We start from the raw sequence: 14,632 nt of genomic DNA, 5'->3' as shown, positions 1-14,632 counted from the left end.
ACAAAACAAAAAAACCCATGCCAATCCAAAACTTTGACTGTGCTTTTTTCTTCCACCACATCCAGGGCTTCAGTGCCAGGCTGCCGGCAGAGTCCAGCGTCACAACTGCCTGCCGCCGCTGCAGGCTCTGCTGTCCCCTGCGGAATCCAGGTGAGGCCCAGCCTCCCGTCACCCTGACTCATTCTTTTCAAATGCTCCATTGGGTCTTTTTCCTCTCCTTGCTGTTTCTTTTCCAAGAGGGGAAAGACTTTGCGATAGAATAACAGAAGACTCCAACACTTGGGACATGAGAGGTTCGAGACGCAGGGGGAGAAGCGCTCAGCACTGCTCTGCTTCGACAAAGCCCTCCTTCTCCTGGCTGGCCGGCTCCACCTCTGAGTACGTTGCATGGTTGGTGTGATTTCGGAATTTCATGGCAGGCCAGTGATGTGGCCTTCGCTGTGGACAGAAACAAAGACCCATCAGAAGCTATGCCTGCAGGGAAATTGGAGACTTGGGCCTGAAACAAATACAGTGCTGTCTTTGTGAAAGTTTGACTTTTTGTTAATGAAAATAGGTTTTAAAAAATTGGTTCATGCTTAAAAGAGTTCATTACAATGCATCGATCTCACTGGGCTGACCCACCTAATAAGGTTAAAATGAGGAGTGGGGAGGAAATGGAAAGTTTAAGTGAAATCTCACATCAGCCTCAGAACAAGGCTGGCCTGTGCAGCCACGGATGGCCACGGGCTTCCCGTGCGACCACGTACACGTCAGCTCTGTGTCCCCTTTCCATCTGCAAAACAGGGACAACTGCGATGCCCCTCCTCAGCCGGGCGTAGATAAATGCATCAAACATCGCCGAGCGCTCAGATACTAAACTGGCAGAGGGCGTGAAGGTCAATTCCCTGAAGCCTGTCTCTTCAGACAGGGCAGCTGGAGGAAAGACAAGGGCTCTAGGAAAAGCCAGCGAGTGATGAGGAAAGGCTGAGGGCGAAGTGCTGCTCACTCCCTCCGCAGCAGCTCCTGTGCCAGGATTCAGCCCACTTCTGACTGCCTCGGGATCCTGCACCAAGCGGTCTTCTGCCTTTTCGCAGCAGATGGAGATTGTTGGACCCCCTATCTTTCCGAGAATTAAAATCTTCCATTTAGAGCATTCACACCACTGCTTACCCAGTAGCTGATGGCGTGACATCTATCAGTAAAGCCTGACAATTTTAGTCAACAAAATCCAGCTGGGCAATTCAAAAAGCAGCGATTGCAATTATGTCACAGCTCCAACTGAGCCCTCCGACCAGGCTGCGTGTCGACTGCTCGTGCAAGCAGGTGGGAGAGTCTCTAACGTCGCACAGGGGAAAAAAGGCAACGTGTGACAGGGAGCATGTGAAAGGGAGCAAAATAAAACAGCGTGGGAGGGAGAGAGCCTAAGTTTAAAACATCTTCAACTGGAGGTTGGGAGATCAGCTGTGACTGTAGGACCATGAAAAGAAACTCTCTATGAACTCAGTCAAAGAACCTCTCTCCTCTGCTCTTTGCTCCCTGCTCTTCTCTAGAAGATTAGGATTTGTGATGATAGCCCAGGAAGAGAAAACCGGCCAGGGATGAAGTTCTCCGCTCACCTCGATGAAGAACAGGGCAGCGTTGGAAGTGGGGTGGCTGTTGATGTAGATTCCAGCGAGGATAATACCGGCAATGAGCACCACAGCCAGAACGATGCCCACGATAGTACCTGTGTGAATCGGGGCGCCTGCTTTCTTGGAAGGAAGGCTGCTCCCCATACCTGCAAAAAAGGCTTTGGTTGAGGCTTGAACTGTGCTGAGACCTCGGTAGAAGAAAGGCCAGACAAGAAAAGCAAGGCAAGACCTTCCCGAGCTCCACACGTACGACTGAGCAACGCAGCCTGCTACCGGCAGGCTCGACAAGAGGGGAAGACGCACCAGAGAGCTGCTGCCCGAGCTTGGCATCCCATTCAGATGATGGCAGTAGCTGGGCTGAAAGGAGATTAAACCACCACCATGCAGTAACTCCCCCACCCTCGCCAATCCATATTCTTTATATATCGGCAGCTCACGCTGACAGAAAGCCATTAGCCATATGCTGAGTGGGGTCCTCAGCGCATCTCACCCCCAGCCCTCCAGCTTGCCCTCGGTCCTCCGCTATGAATATGCAATTGCAGAGAGCTACGGAGGGTGGATGCGGCATGTATTAACAGGGACGTTACCAGCCATTTGAGGAGAGATTTGGCTGAAACTGGGAAGATGGTGCACTTCAAAGGAACCGATCCTGCACCCAGTTTAGCCAGTTTAACTTCCCTGAGCTGCTCTCAGGTAAGAGGGATGGGCTCATGGTTTGCATACGACCACAGTTCTTGTGAACCTGACATGGAGCGAAGAGGGCTCCGCTCCTTCCTGTACTCTGGAATTAATGGGAGCATCACAGTTCAGTTCCCTGCCCGTGGGGCTGCCGAGCAGGCTCGGACTGAGAAAGGATTCACGGGAACAGAGATGAAAAAGGCCGAGCTGGGCTAAGGACATACTTTAAATTTGGATTTTACAGTGTTCTTTGGCACAGCTGGGGAAATTGAAAAGAAAAAAAAAAAAAGGACTTTGTGTCTTTATGCAAAAACTGCAAAAAAAAAAGGGAATTACATGGAAAGAAAAAACACATCCTCTTAGTTTGCGCAGCAGGACTAAGTGGGGAAAGCGGACAAACAGCAGCAGGGTAAACCAGATTGGTCCCGACTCGCTTTTCTCTACCTGAAATGGTTTTAATCAGGGTAAGGACAATTGGACTCTTATCCTGATTGCATCCTCCAGTCGCAGTTTCACCTGTCCACCCGCTGACTGATCGCAACTCCCCGGTGCATTTGATTTCAGCCTAACATGTTTTCACTTGGAACGAATGTGAGCAGGCGGAGAGAAGATTAAGGGCTTACCTTCGCTTCCTGCATACTGATTGAGCTTTGTGTCATCTAAAAGAAGAAAACAAAAAGGCCAAAAAATAAAGTTAGGAGCCTTTTCTGATATTCTGCACACTTCCCACCCACTTTCATCCCTCTGCAATGGGGCCGCTGGCACAACACACCTCTAACAGAGCGTTTACGTGGTCAGTGACGGTTTTAAACCTCTGAGTTTGGTGGAAGCACGTGGCTTACGGTTTATTGTCTTCCTTCACAAAGGTGGGACGTGGAGCACGAACATCTGAGGGAACCAGTCTTTAAATACGCTCTGTGCACAAAGCAGAACAGTAAGCCAACGCAGGATGGGGCTGCAGCCCTGGTGGGTGTCTGTGTTCAGACTATGGCGTTGGCAGCAATATGCTGCCAATACACCCCGAATAAATCACTGGGGTGTTACGCTGCAGCTGTCTTGCATGGGGGCCCAAACCCCAATTCCGTTCTTCCTCTGAGTCTGGAAGCACCAAGGTGTATCATACAAGGCTTTACGTCTTGATGCTCACCACCCTCGTGGGTCCAGCTGAAATCCCAGGCCAGAATTAGCTGAAGTCCCGGGCCAGAATTCTGCCTGTTTGGCTTCCAGGTCTGCCGAGACATGGCCAGCGAGTCGGCCACGTTCACAACCGTTGTCGTGAGCAGAGCCAGCAAGCGGGGCCGGCTGGGGAGGACGCGGAGGGGCGGGTCCCCTCCTTTGCTGGGCTTGTTCCTTTGCTGGGCTTCTCCAGATAAAGTTCGCTGCCTGATGCAGCTGGCTGTTTGTTCCCTTCCAAGATTACAAATTAACTTCATGCTTGACTATGTCACAGAAAAGCCTCTTGTGCTTTTTCCAAGAACTGGCGATGAGTTGGAAAATAATCTCAGTGGTGGTGTTACACTCCCCCTTCCTTTAATTGCTCCTTTCAAAGTCAACGCTGCCAGCCAGGCGCTGCCGTCCTCCCCCCCGACTCCTTCCCATTGCTGAAGGACAATTACTAATGTTCCTTTCTATTTATTCTAATTAGCAGTTTGCGTTAGGGACTATTAAGCAGCAAAATTGAAGTGATACCTGCCGCTAGGATCTGAGGAGCCAGCCCTGTGTTAATAGGATTATCAAGCTGTAGAATGTGGGTGTCTCGAGGGAAACTCGGGTCCTTGTGTGGAGCTTTCCTGTGCTGGAAGGAGCTCCGTTCCCAGGCAGAGGACAGTCACAAGCCTGTGCTGTGCTACTGCCCGTCTGCGAGCGCTGCCAGCCTGGAGTCACCAGCCGGACCGGGCACATTAAAAGCATGAGCCCCTCTATACAGTATTAACCTCTGTCATGATGCCGCGGGGTCCGGCCACCAGGGACGAGTTGTTTGTTGACCTTCGCAAATGCGTAAGACGGCTGCTATGCATCTGTGAAACTCTTCCCACCGCAGGGTTTCCCATCTCCCCTTGCCGCATCACTCCCAGTCTCACCCCGTAGGCTGCCCGTCCTCCTTCCCACCGCCTCCTGTTCCCACCCCTGCCCTGCGCCTCAGAGCTGGGTTTGTTAGTGTAGTTATTTGGCCATGAATTGGCTTTAGGAGGCATCAGAGTGAAAGACATCTCCAGGAATAAGCATGGAGGATGGGGTGTCCCCGCCACAGCCGCTCACCCTGCCCGCCCCTACCTTCTGTGGTGAGGCTGTCAATGAAGAGTGAGGACGTGGAGGTGGTGACATCCTCGTCCAGCGGCGAGAAAGAGCTGTGAGGAGGTGCCGAATAGTGGTCGCCTTCTGCTAAATCCTCGCAGGTCTTCTCATCTGACTGGAAAGAGAATGAAGAACAGCCACTTTTCCTGGTTCTTCCAGCAATGGTGCCAGCGAGCCAGCGGTGAGGACTCTGCTTCCCAGGCTCAGGGCTGCCGAGCCCTCGGGGTTCAAACCCTGGAGGGGAAGCAGGGGACACGGTCCAGAAATGCCAGAAGAAGTATGTGGGGAGGTGACCTGGAGGTTGGAGAAGAGAAGGAAAAGTTTGGGAACTGCTTAAGTAGGACAAATGACAATGATCTGGCGAGGTCCTACAGTCTGACCTTCTTGCATCGCTGGATGACCTTACATAGGTCCTATGACCTCCTTTTCCCTCGCTCAACCCTCTTGGTTAACAAGGAACAAAGCTGAGTTTTCAGTGGGGAAAAAAAAAAAAACCAACAAAAAACCCCAAGCAGAACCAGATGTTTCGTTAGAGCTGATCTTTCTGAGACAAAGAAACTAGTTCATGCAATGTGGAGATAATTGTGCTAACAAGGACAAAAAAAAAAAATAAAAAATCACAAGGGCTAATTTCTTCATGCTTGAGAGTGAGTAAGAGTCATGCTTCAGAAGGTGAAGAAAAAAATATCCCAGTGTTCTCAAATTGCACCATTTGGTAACTTACGGAGGTCTCTGCATCTTTACTGACCATCCAGTGCAGAAGGAAGACACCAGCGAGGCACAGACAGATAATGCTGCATTAGATGGACCACCTTTTAACCATCCCACTACAGACAGCCTCTGTTAATTGGATCAGGGGTCCTGACGTGATGGGAAAGGAGATCTGAAGGGACACTCAGCCTGTTCCAGAACAGCATGGGCCAAGTGGAGCTGAGCATGAATTTTTTGAACTGTTTCTCCTGTAGTCCACACCTTCCCCAGCAGAGGACCTAAGAGAAGTGGTTCTTCTCTCAGTCTCACCTTCTGGCCACAGCCGTAGGACAGCCACTCCTCACGGTACCGGTCAAAGCCGCTGGAACACCTGCGGAGAAGAGCAGTATTGACCTGTGGCAGATGAATTCCTGAGAGACACAGCAACCATAACGCTCGTTCGCCCGCTCTGCGTGGGTGGCAGCGTTAATGATTTCTCACAGAACCACAGACTGGTCAGGGTTGGAAGGGCCCTCTGGAGATCATTGAGTCCAAGCCCCTGCCAGAGCAGGGGCACCTACAGCTCTCAGCTGCCTCAAGGTCCCAAATGCTGCCCCAACGGGCGCTGTATACAGATACTTGGACAAACAAGTATCTGAGGACTGGAAAGATTATATACAAGTTGGTCTCCAAAGACATGGGGTTTCCAGTACAGCTGTGCTGGAAGGACCCAAATGTTCCTCTTCACAGAGGAGGAAAAGGGTCAACACTGCTCCTCCAAGGGAAACGGAGAAGCAGAGAAATAGGAAAAATATATAGACTGAGTTTGAATTTCCATTCCCTGGACTCTGTGCCAGGGCAAGGCCATGATCTCCACAAGGGTTTGTTTTTTTTCCAGCAACATCTGCGCAGGAAAAACACATTAAAGAAATTATAAACGGCATCAGGAGAACACCAGCTAGAGAAATCTCTACAGAAACAGAGGTAACGAAATAGCACTCTGACCTTTGGAAAGTCTCTGGGGATACCAGAATATGAATCAGGGGTTCAGCTCATACAAGCACTGATTTACCCAATTACCAACCAGTAAAAGAGGAGAAGCCACAAAGAACTTTAGGTCCTGCTGAGTTGCTGAGATCTTTGCTTAAAGTACAGTTCCTGTAACAATCACGGGCTCAGCAAAAGCAAAAATACAAACTCCGCTGCCCAGAAGAGAGCTAAGAGGACCCGGGTTAAATCACTGAGCTGGACTCGGGATGCGAGTTCAAAGCCTGGAAGCCACTCTACCAACCTCCCTGGGAAAGATCACGTCGGTTTTGCAAAACCAACCCGGTTGAAAGCCAACAAGGTAGCGGCAGGCTTGCTCTAGCTTGCAATTTCCACCCCGCTTGCCATTTGTACTTTCCACTTGTAACCTAAGCTCTGCTGGACGGAGCCGCCAATATGCAGTTACGGCTGCAGGAAGCATGGAATTTAGCCAACACATCAAGAAGACACCATAATATAAGTGGTAAGAGCAAACATCAGCAACAACGACTTGGATTGTGGAAGACTGGGTTTGCAAACACCGTGAATTTGGAATAAGCAGAATGACGAAGTCTTGAACCCTGGGGTTTCAGCCCAAACAAGATCCAGCCTAAGCCACTGCATCCTGGGCTTGGTTTCGCTACCAAAGCCACATCTGGTTTCACGCATCTCTCTCAGCTGCGAGAACATAATATTCTCTGATCTGAAGCCACCGCTGAGCAACTGTCACTGAAAAATGATGTTCCCCTGGCTCGGGTTGTATTGCAGCCCACTGAAAGGCAGGGAATCAACGCTGATTTATTGGGTCACTTTGCTGATGTCTCAGGATCTTTCCCCGTCCCAGCTGCCCGGCTCATACCTTGCTGAACCTGCTGCGTGTAAGGAAAGGGTGCAAAGGACACGAGCTGGCAACATGCGCTGGCAGCCCAGGAAGCCACCCCCATCCCGGGCTGCATCCCCAGCAGCGTGGCCAGCAGGGCGAGGGGGGATTGTGCCCCTCTGCTGCGCTCTGCTCTGAGGAGACCCCCCTGCAGTGCTGCCTCCAGCTCGGGGGGTCCCAACAAGCAGAAGGACACGGAGCTGTTGGAGCGGGGCCAGAGGAGGGCACGGAGATGCTGGGAGGGCTGGAGCCCCTCTGCTGGGAGGACAGGCTGGGAGAGTTGGGGGGGTTCAGCCTGGAGAAGAGAAGGCGAAAAAGGGGAGACCTCAGAGCCCCTTCCAGTGCCTGAAGGGGCTCCAGGAGAGCTGGGGAGGGACTCTGCATCAGGGAGGGGAGCAATAGAACGAGGGGGAACAGTTTTAAACTGAAAGAGGGGAGATTTAGACTAGATATAAAGAAGACATTTTTTACAATCGGGGCTCGTAGCGACCTGGTCTGGTTTGAGATGTCCCTGCTTATGGCAGGGGGTTGGACTGGATGGCCTTTAAAAGTCCTTTCCAACCCAAACTGTTCTGTGATTCTACGATTCCAAGTCTTGATCGTAGCGAGAGCAGGGCTACAGCAAGGACCACGGAGGTGCCCTGCGAGCACAGCCAGGGCGTGCTGGGGAAGGGGCCAGCCAGCCAGCATGCCTTCCTGGGACAGCCGGGCATCTCCCAAGCATGGCTGTCCCCGTGCCGCCTGTGAGGATCTGTGTTATTGGGTCCTCTCCCCTGCCACTAGCTCTAAATATTTCAGCAAAATCTCATTAAACTCTCTCATGCTCCGTATCGCACTGCTTGAGCTGAAGAAGAGCACGGAGCAGGACTGCTGCACGGCTGGGACTGCCCCGGCTCCCCAAATCCTCTGTTTACCCCCAAAAAAAGCAGCAAGTGCCCCCCCGCAGCCTTGCCATGTCTTGTCCCCAAGGAGGGCACGTCCCCTGCAGCGAGAGGGGCTGATGAGCATCCCTGGCTCTCTGACGGACCTGCCGTCCTTCAGACTTGAGCGTGTCCCACCGTCCCTGCCCTGCTCTTCTCTTCTGCCCAATATCCCAGCTTAAGTCAGGACAAGTTTCCCCCATGTTTAATCTCACGGACAAAAACATGAGTCTTGCTTTTGGTCTCAACTTGTTCAGGCTGCTGCACTGAAACATGAGGACCAAGAACCCCAACCTTGGGAAACGTCTCCTGTCGATGGCTTGTGACCGGCGATCAGACCGCCGCTTAACCACGGCCATGAGACTACGAGAGCAGCGCCCTCACCAAACCGAAAAGCAATGACAACAACAAAAATAAAAGAACAACAAAAAAAGTAATAAAAAAAGAAATAGTAATAAAAACCCAGCAAGACTGGTACAGGCATCAGACCTGGAGCTCCACTCGCTCTCCCAACTATAGAAACATTAGCAAGAGAAGAGGTGGGAAGAAAACTCATCCCAGCTACCTCTGCAGGACATGGCACCAGCTGCAGTTGAAGGTCAGCTCCGAGGTCACACACATTTCACAGCTCTGGTGCTGGAGACAAGCTGTAAAAGAGAGAGGAGAGACACACCAGTGACACGCCAGCACCTGCCTGGGCAGGCGGGAGCACGTGCTGAAGGCTGGTGGCAAGGGTAGAACCCACCCGAGCATCGACAGATCCAACCGCGCTCCGCAGCGGTCCTGCAGGACCTTCCTAGCAGGAGTGGACTCCCAGTCCACCTGTAAACGTCTTCCCGTTCTGTTTAGCCGGGAATTAAAACACAACTGAGACTGACGCCGTTTCTAATTGTCCAGAGGGTGTTTCTCAGAAGGAAGGAAGCCATACAAACAGTTTAACCCTCTGTTGCTACATCTGTACTGAGTAGTTCTACAAGAACATCTCCGCACTGGGGAGGATTAGCTGCTTGTAGAGTACCATCAGTTGCTTGTCATCCTGTCTAGCAAAGACGACCAAGAAGGCTCATCTGCAAGAAAAGCCAAAGCAGCCGGCAGTTTTCACGAGCCCCTCGGGAGTCCCTGAGAGCCCTCAGCCACAGAGCCCAGAGCTGACGCGGTGCTGTGAAACACCGAGTGGTGAAGGCAGAACACCGGTGGTTCCCGTCCTGCATGGCTGCGCAGGACCCTGAAAGGCAGCGGCATAGAATCATAGAATCACTGAGGTTGGAAGGGATCTCTAAGATCATCAAGTCCAACCATCAACCTGCCCTGACAAAACCACCTCTAAACCATGGCCCCAGGTACCACATCTGCCCTTTTTTTAAACACCTCCAGGGATGGCGAATCTCCCCCCTCCCTGGGCAGCCTCTTCCAATGTCTAATAACCCTTTTGGTGAAAAAATGTTTCCTAATATCCAATCTAAACCTCCCCTGACAGAACTTGAATCCATTTCCTCTCATCCTGTCACTTTTCACCAGGGAGAAGAGCTCAGCCCCCACCTCTCTACAACCCCCTACAACCCCGTCCCACCAGCACGCCGCCGCCCTCGCCCACGCTCTCCATCGCCTCTTCAGCCACGGGCTCCCTGTTCCGCCCCTCGCATTTGGGCAAACCCCCCTACTGCAGCTCCCCCAGCCCTGGGCTGCCCACACTTTTCTGCCCTCCTCCGGACCTCATCTCCTCCGCTTGCCCATCCCGAGTTTTTCCCAAGCTCCCTGCGACGTGGAGGCAACGAGCGAGCAAGGACCTCTGGAGAAGAGGCAGAGGCTAACCCAGTTCATCCACTTCTGACCTGAATAAAGCTCAAAATTAAACCCCCAGAAGAAAAAGTGGAGCCTAGGTCTCTCCAGGAGCTCTGTGGCTCCTCTGAAGATGCCGCTCTCAGCTACCCTAGCTGCTGGGGGAAAACGAAATAGCAAGTCTTAAGGAGAAAAAATAGAATTATTGCAGAATGCTTATTTATGATCTGCTTTGCAGTAACCCTGCCTGCTGTTAAAATTGTCATAAAATACCCTGGGGAGACCGTTTAAATGCATAACCTTGGTATCTTCGTGACAGATTTACTCTCCGCTCTGTATTTACAGACTGCATGACGACTTTCCCTCGTGCGCATGTGTCCTTGGATCCGAACACTAAAAATGTATCTATTTAACAGGATTCTTAAGAAATTTCTTCTGAGTGTGGAGGCGTAGAAAAACGTCTTGTAGACAGACCTGAAGTGAACCAGCGTCCAGCAAAATTAGCTGCGGCTCACGGAGCAAAGAGAAGGCGTTTCAGCGGTTGGAGAGGTGGGAAGAGCTGTCAGGGCAGGGATTAAGGAATCAAAGTACTGGGGCGAGAGGGGATCTACGGGTGAGCAGCAAGAGCAAAGCAGGTACGGTGTAACTGCCCGCAGATCCTTCCTTTATCAGCTTCTCCCGCACCAGCTCAGCTTTGCTGCATCCCGGGCTGCCGGCTCAGCGACGGAGCAGCCGGGCTGGCACACACACGGGGTTTGCTGTTGGCTGAGGGCGATTCTGAGCCGATAAACCCCGGCAGGGCTGCACGTACGAGATGTTCAGCGACCGCCATGCACAGACCTTCTCCCAGAGGCCCCCGAGCAGGGGCGAGCTGGACCCTGGCCGGTAGCCCACCCTCCCTCCATGGCTGCGGTGCGCAGCAGGATCCCAACCGTGGGGTGATGGGTGGCAGCACCCGTTGAACCTGCCTTGCCTTCCCCCTTTGGCTGTAAATAGGAGGCTCTTGTAGTTTCTGGGTGAAACCACGGGAGGGAAACCCACTCCGGGGCACCACACCAACCCGCCTGACTTACTGGGCAGCGGGGTGAACTCCACGGCTGACATGTTGGTGATCTTGCTGGTGTCCAGCTCCACGCGATGATATTCATAGATGGTCCGACGGCGGGACTCTGAAACACCGAGCCTTGGCTTTAGACTGGGCACAAACTCACCCTGCACGCCCTTCCCCGTCCTGCAAAGGGGTTTATCCCACACGTGTGTTTGGGAAAGCTTGTGGGGCTGCTGCCGGCTCCCAGCTGAAAGGCAAAGGTGGCCCCAGGTCTCAGGGTCGTTCCTGCGGGAGAGGACGATGTATGGCGGCTGCCAGGCTGCAGGAGAAGCAACGCAGGAGGTGCTGGGAGGGAGGAGGGATGTCAGGGCACAAATCTCCTCTTCCCCGTTTTGCTAGGAGGAGCTTTGGAGCTCTCTGTCCCCCTTCTCCCCGACCAGAGGCTCCCGAGATGGCTGTGGTCCAGTCCTGCACCGCTCTAAACAAACACGGAACTGCACAACACATTGCTCGTCAGTGACTCACGGGGCTGCGAGCCTCCCCCATGCGCAGCGCTCGCCCGGAGCTCCGCACCGCTCCCCGGGCTCCCACTCCACAGCCGCCTTCCCCCCCAAAAAAGCCTCCTTCTTCCCCCATCCCTCACGCCTTGCCCGCTTCCTTCTCTTTCCCCCTTCATCCCAGGGGCTATCCTGGATTCAGGCTTCTCCCAGATTTTCTCCCAGCGTCTGCCACTAATTCAAGCGACGACACCAGCCAAGATGCTTCTCTGGCTTCACACTTATCTTTGAGGATGATCAAACTTCTCCTTCCAGCGTGGCCACAGCTCCTCGCTGCTCTGCTCCACACTTGGAGACCAGTGGATGAGCAGGACAATGTGCTCTCCCCTCCTGCCCGCTCCTCTCCTTCCCTTCAAGCCTTGTTCCTTCAACTCATTAGGGTTTTTTCATACCCAGTTCTTGCGTTTCTTCTCCCCCCTGCTTTCCCTCACACCCCGGGGCAGGCAGGAGGCGCAGGCAGGAGGTGCAGGCAGGGCTCAGCACGCCCATGGGGACGGAGGGCACCAGCGCGGCGCGGGGCAGGCTGGCGGGGCGGCGAGGGGAGGCACCATCCAGCCTGGCCGAGGTTTTACACAAACTGTTGTAAACGGGTAATAAATGAGGGCCAGATGGCAGGTTCCATAAATAACAAGGAAAAGCAAGCGCGCCGGGTGCAGCGCGGGGAGGCAGGCGCAGGGTTGGGCTCCCCGTGACAAGAGGGGACGGGAGAGGCTGGAAGAACCTTTTCGGTGAGCTCACCCCACCGTGCAGCTCACGGCACGTGCCGAATAAGCGTGTGGACACATATGTAGCTGTCCCCACATCCTGCCGACACGGGTACGGATCCCAGCCCTGCCCGCAGCAGCCATGCAGCGCCCGTGCCATACCACACATTCAAGGACAGTCCGAAGCAGCAGCGGTGCGTCTTGTGGGCTCCCCTGAACCCCCACACCTATAGGAATGGGGCACTGAGCACCCCCCTAAGCCTCTCGTCCATCTGCCGTCTCGTTTGCAACTGTTCTTCCCCTCCTCCTCATCAGCTGGAAATCAGGGAAGCGTTCGCTTGGCTGCTCACTGCGAGTCTGCGCGCTCTGGGCGAGACACACGAAGCCCTTTGCCTGCAGCACGTCGCCAAAGCACACAGCGTTCGTGGGCTGGAACTACCCTGACCCGCGGGGCCACCCAGAGCACAGGGCTGCACGATGGCCTTGGCCATGGAGAGATGCGCCCCGAGAGGGATGCACCCCATGAGAGATGCAGCCCATGAGAGATGAGGCCCAAGAGAGATGTGCCCCAAGAGAGATGCGCCCCAAGAGAGATGCGCCTGGAGATGTGGGACATGAGGAGCATCCATGCAGCTGAGCCCCACACGCCTCCTCGCCCTCCTGTGTTCCCCATCATGAATCCACGCAGCACATCCTCATGTCTTGAAGTGCCCAGAGACAAGGACGTCTCATCTCTCCTTCCCCATCTCCCAGCCGCGGTGCCGGGGAGCCTCGGCATCCCTGCGGGATCAGCAGCTTCCCTGCCCCAGCAGCCGCCTCCCCCCGGGTCCTCAAGCGCAGCGACTCACCAGGCACATCGGGAGATGGGTTGAGGATCATGAAGGCATCGGAGAGGCCAGCTTTCACGGGGTGCTGGGTGGCACTGATCTGTAGGACCGGCACGGGGATCTGCAGCCAGGGAGAGAGGGTGTGATGGACCCGAGCCCTGCCCCGGGCGCCCGGTGCTGCCGCAGAGGTCTCCAGTGGCACTGGGAATGCCCAGACTCAGCATGTGAACGGTTGTAACAACAAAGCTCCTCCCAGACCCAAAGGGATCCCCCGCAGGGACCCTCCTGCCGCGTCCTCCCCCAGCAGAAACCTCCCTCACCTCCTTGTACCCAAAGACGATTCTCCCGGTGCTGTGCAGGGCCGCCTGGAAGGTGAAGCTGCCCATGTCCTCCTTCCCCTGAAGATAGACCTTGTCCCACTGCACCACAAAAACAGTCCCTGGAGGAGAGACCGGAGTGGATCAGTCCCTTCATCTCTCACCACCCCACATCTCAACAGCCTGTCCGGTCCTCTTCTGCCGGTGAAGCTCCAAGTCACTTCATCCCCCAACCTCCAGTGCATCACTCTGAGCAGAGCCACGAACAAGCCCCTCCAAACATCCCACAGCCCCCCTGGGCGCTGAACAGCCCCTGCGCCCTGAGGTCCCCTTCCGCAGACCCTCACCCAGCTCCGGCCCCTCTGTGTGCTCCGGAGAGCTGAGCTTTGCCCAGTTTTGGGAGGAAGGAGCGGGCAGCAGGGCTGCCTGCAGCTCTGCACGTACGGCAGCACCACAGCTCACGTGGGGACCGGCCGGAGCAGCGCTCACCATTGTCCAAGTACTGGACGGTGGAGTTGTGGGAGTAGCTGGGGTTGAAGTTGGCCATGAGGGGTGCGACGTACTGCGTGGCCGTCAGCATCCGGTGGATGACGTCCCCCATGAAGATAAACCCTGAGCGAGCAGAGCACCCTGTCCCTGCCTCACCCGTCCCTTTTTTTACCCTCAGCATCCACTCCTGGCTTTCCTCCAAGCCTGTGGGACCCCCCCCGCAATCCCTCAACCGCTGCAGGAACTGAGGCACCTGCAGCATCCAACTCCCTGAGCAGCAGCAGCAGGGACGGGGTTAGACTTGGGGTGGAGGGACAAAGCCAGAAGGGCTCCATCCCCTTCTCCGTCCGAGCTCCGCGGGCTCTGGGACATGGGATGAGGTTAGAGGCACCACCAGAGCCACATCCAAGCCCTCCCGCCACGGGAACGCCGACTGAGCACGGACACCCCGTCCCATCCCGACTCACCGCCCGTCGCTATCGTGACCTGCCGCAGGAGGTGGCCGTAGAAGGGGAAGTCAAAGGAGAGGACGATTCTCTGCAGGAGGGAGATGGGGTGAGAGCCGCGCTCAGCCCTCAGTAAAACGCCTGCCAGGCGTGCGGGGGGACGGCTCCGTGCCCACCGGCACCCGCGCTGCCCTGGCTTGGAGCAAGGTGCATGGAGGGGTGGGAGAGGGATGGGAACAGGGGTCCTGCGGGTGCCTGGTCCCCACGGCTCATCCCATTCTGCCCAGCAGGACCAGCCCTGGAGGAGACCAAACCCTTTCCGAGCCACAGTCTCCACCGGCTGGCACCAGGGCGGGGGGGGGG

General features: G+C 54.8%; 1 protein-coding gene across 1 annotated transcript in view; it reads right to left on the bottom strand.

Moving 5' to 3' along the window:
* Positions 1-318: 318 nt before the first annotated feature.
* PLXDC1 (plexin domain containing 1) overlaps positions 319-14,632 on the bottom strand; it is a gene marked incomplete at its 5' end in the record, with an annotated part of 14,543 nt that continues 229 nt past the window's right edge. Inside the window, 11 exons of the mRNA XM_009887093.1 lie at positions 319-438; positions 1,599-1,759; positions 2,915-2,950; positions 4,566-4,701; positions 5,607-5,667; positions 8,668-8,749; positions 10,955-11,050; positions 13,039-13,138; positions 13,338-13,456; positions 13,824-13,946; positions 14,291-14,364. Of these exons, the coding sequence (XP_009885395.1) occupies positions 319-438; positions 1,599-1,759; positions 2,915-2,950; positions 4,566-4,701; positions 5,607-5,667; positions 8,668-8,749; positions 10,955-11,050; positions 13,039-13,138; positions 13,338-13,456; positions 13,824-13,946; positions 14,291-14,364 (1,108 nt within the window). The remainder of the gene's footprint in view (positions 439-1,598; positions 1,760-2,914; positions 2,951-4,565; positions 4,702-5,606; positions 5,668-8,667; positions 8,750-10,954; positions 11,051-13,038; positions 13,139-13,337; positions 13,457-13,823; positions 13,947-14,290; positions 14,365-14,632) is intronic.

Source organism: Charadrius vociferus, unplaced genomic scaffold (assembly GCF_000708025.1).
Source record: "Charadrius vociferus isolate BGI_N301 unplaced genomic scaffold, ASM70802v2 scaffold816, whole genome shotgun sequence".
NCBI lineage: Eukaryota > Metazoa > Chordata > Aves > Charadriiformes > Charadriidae > Charadrius > Charadrius vociferus.
This window is presented reverse-complemented; position numbering and strand designations above follow the sequence as displayed.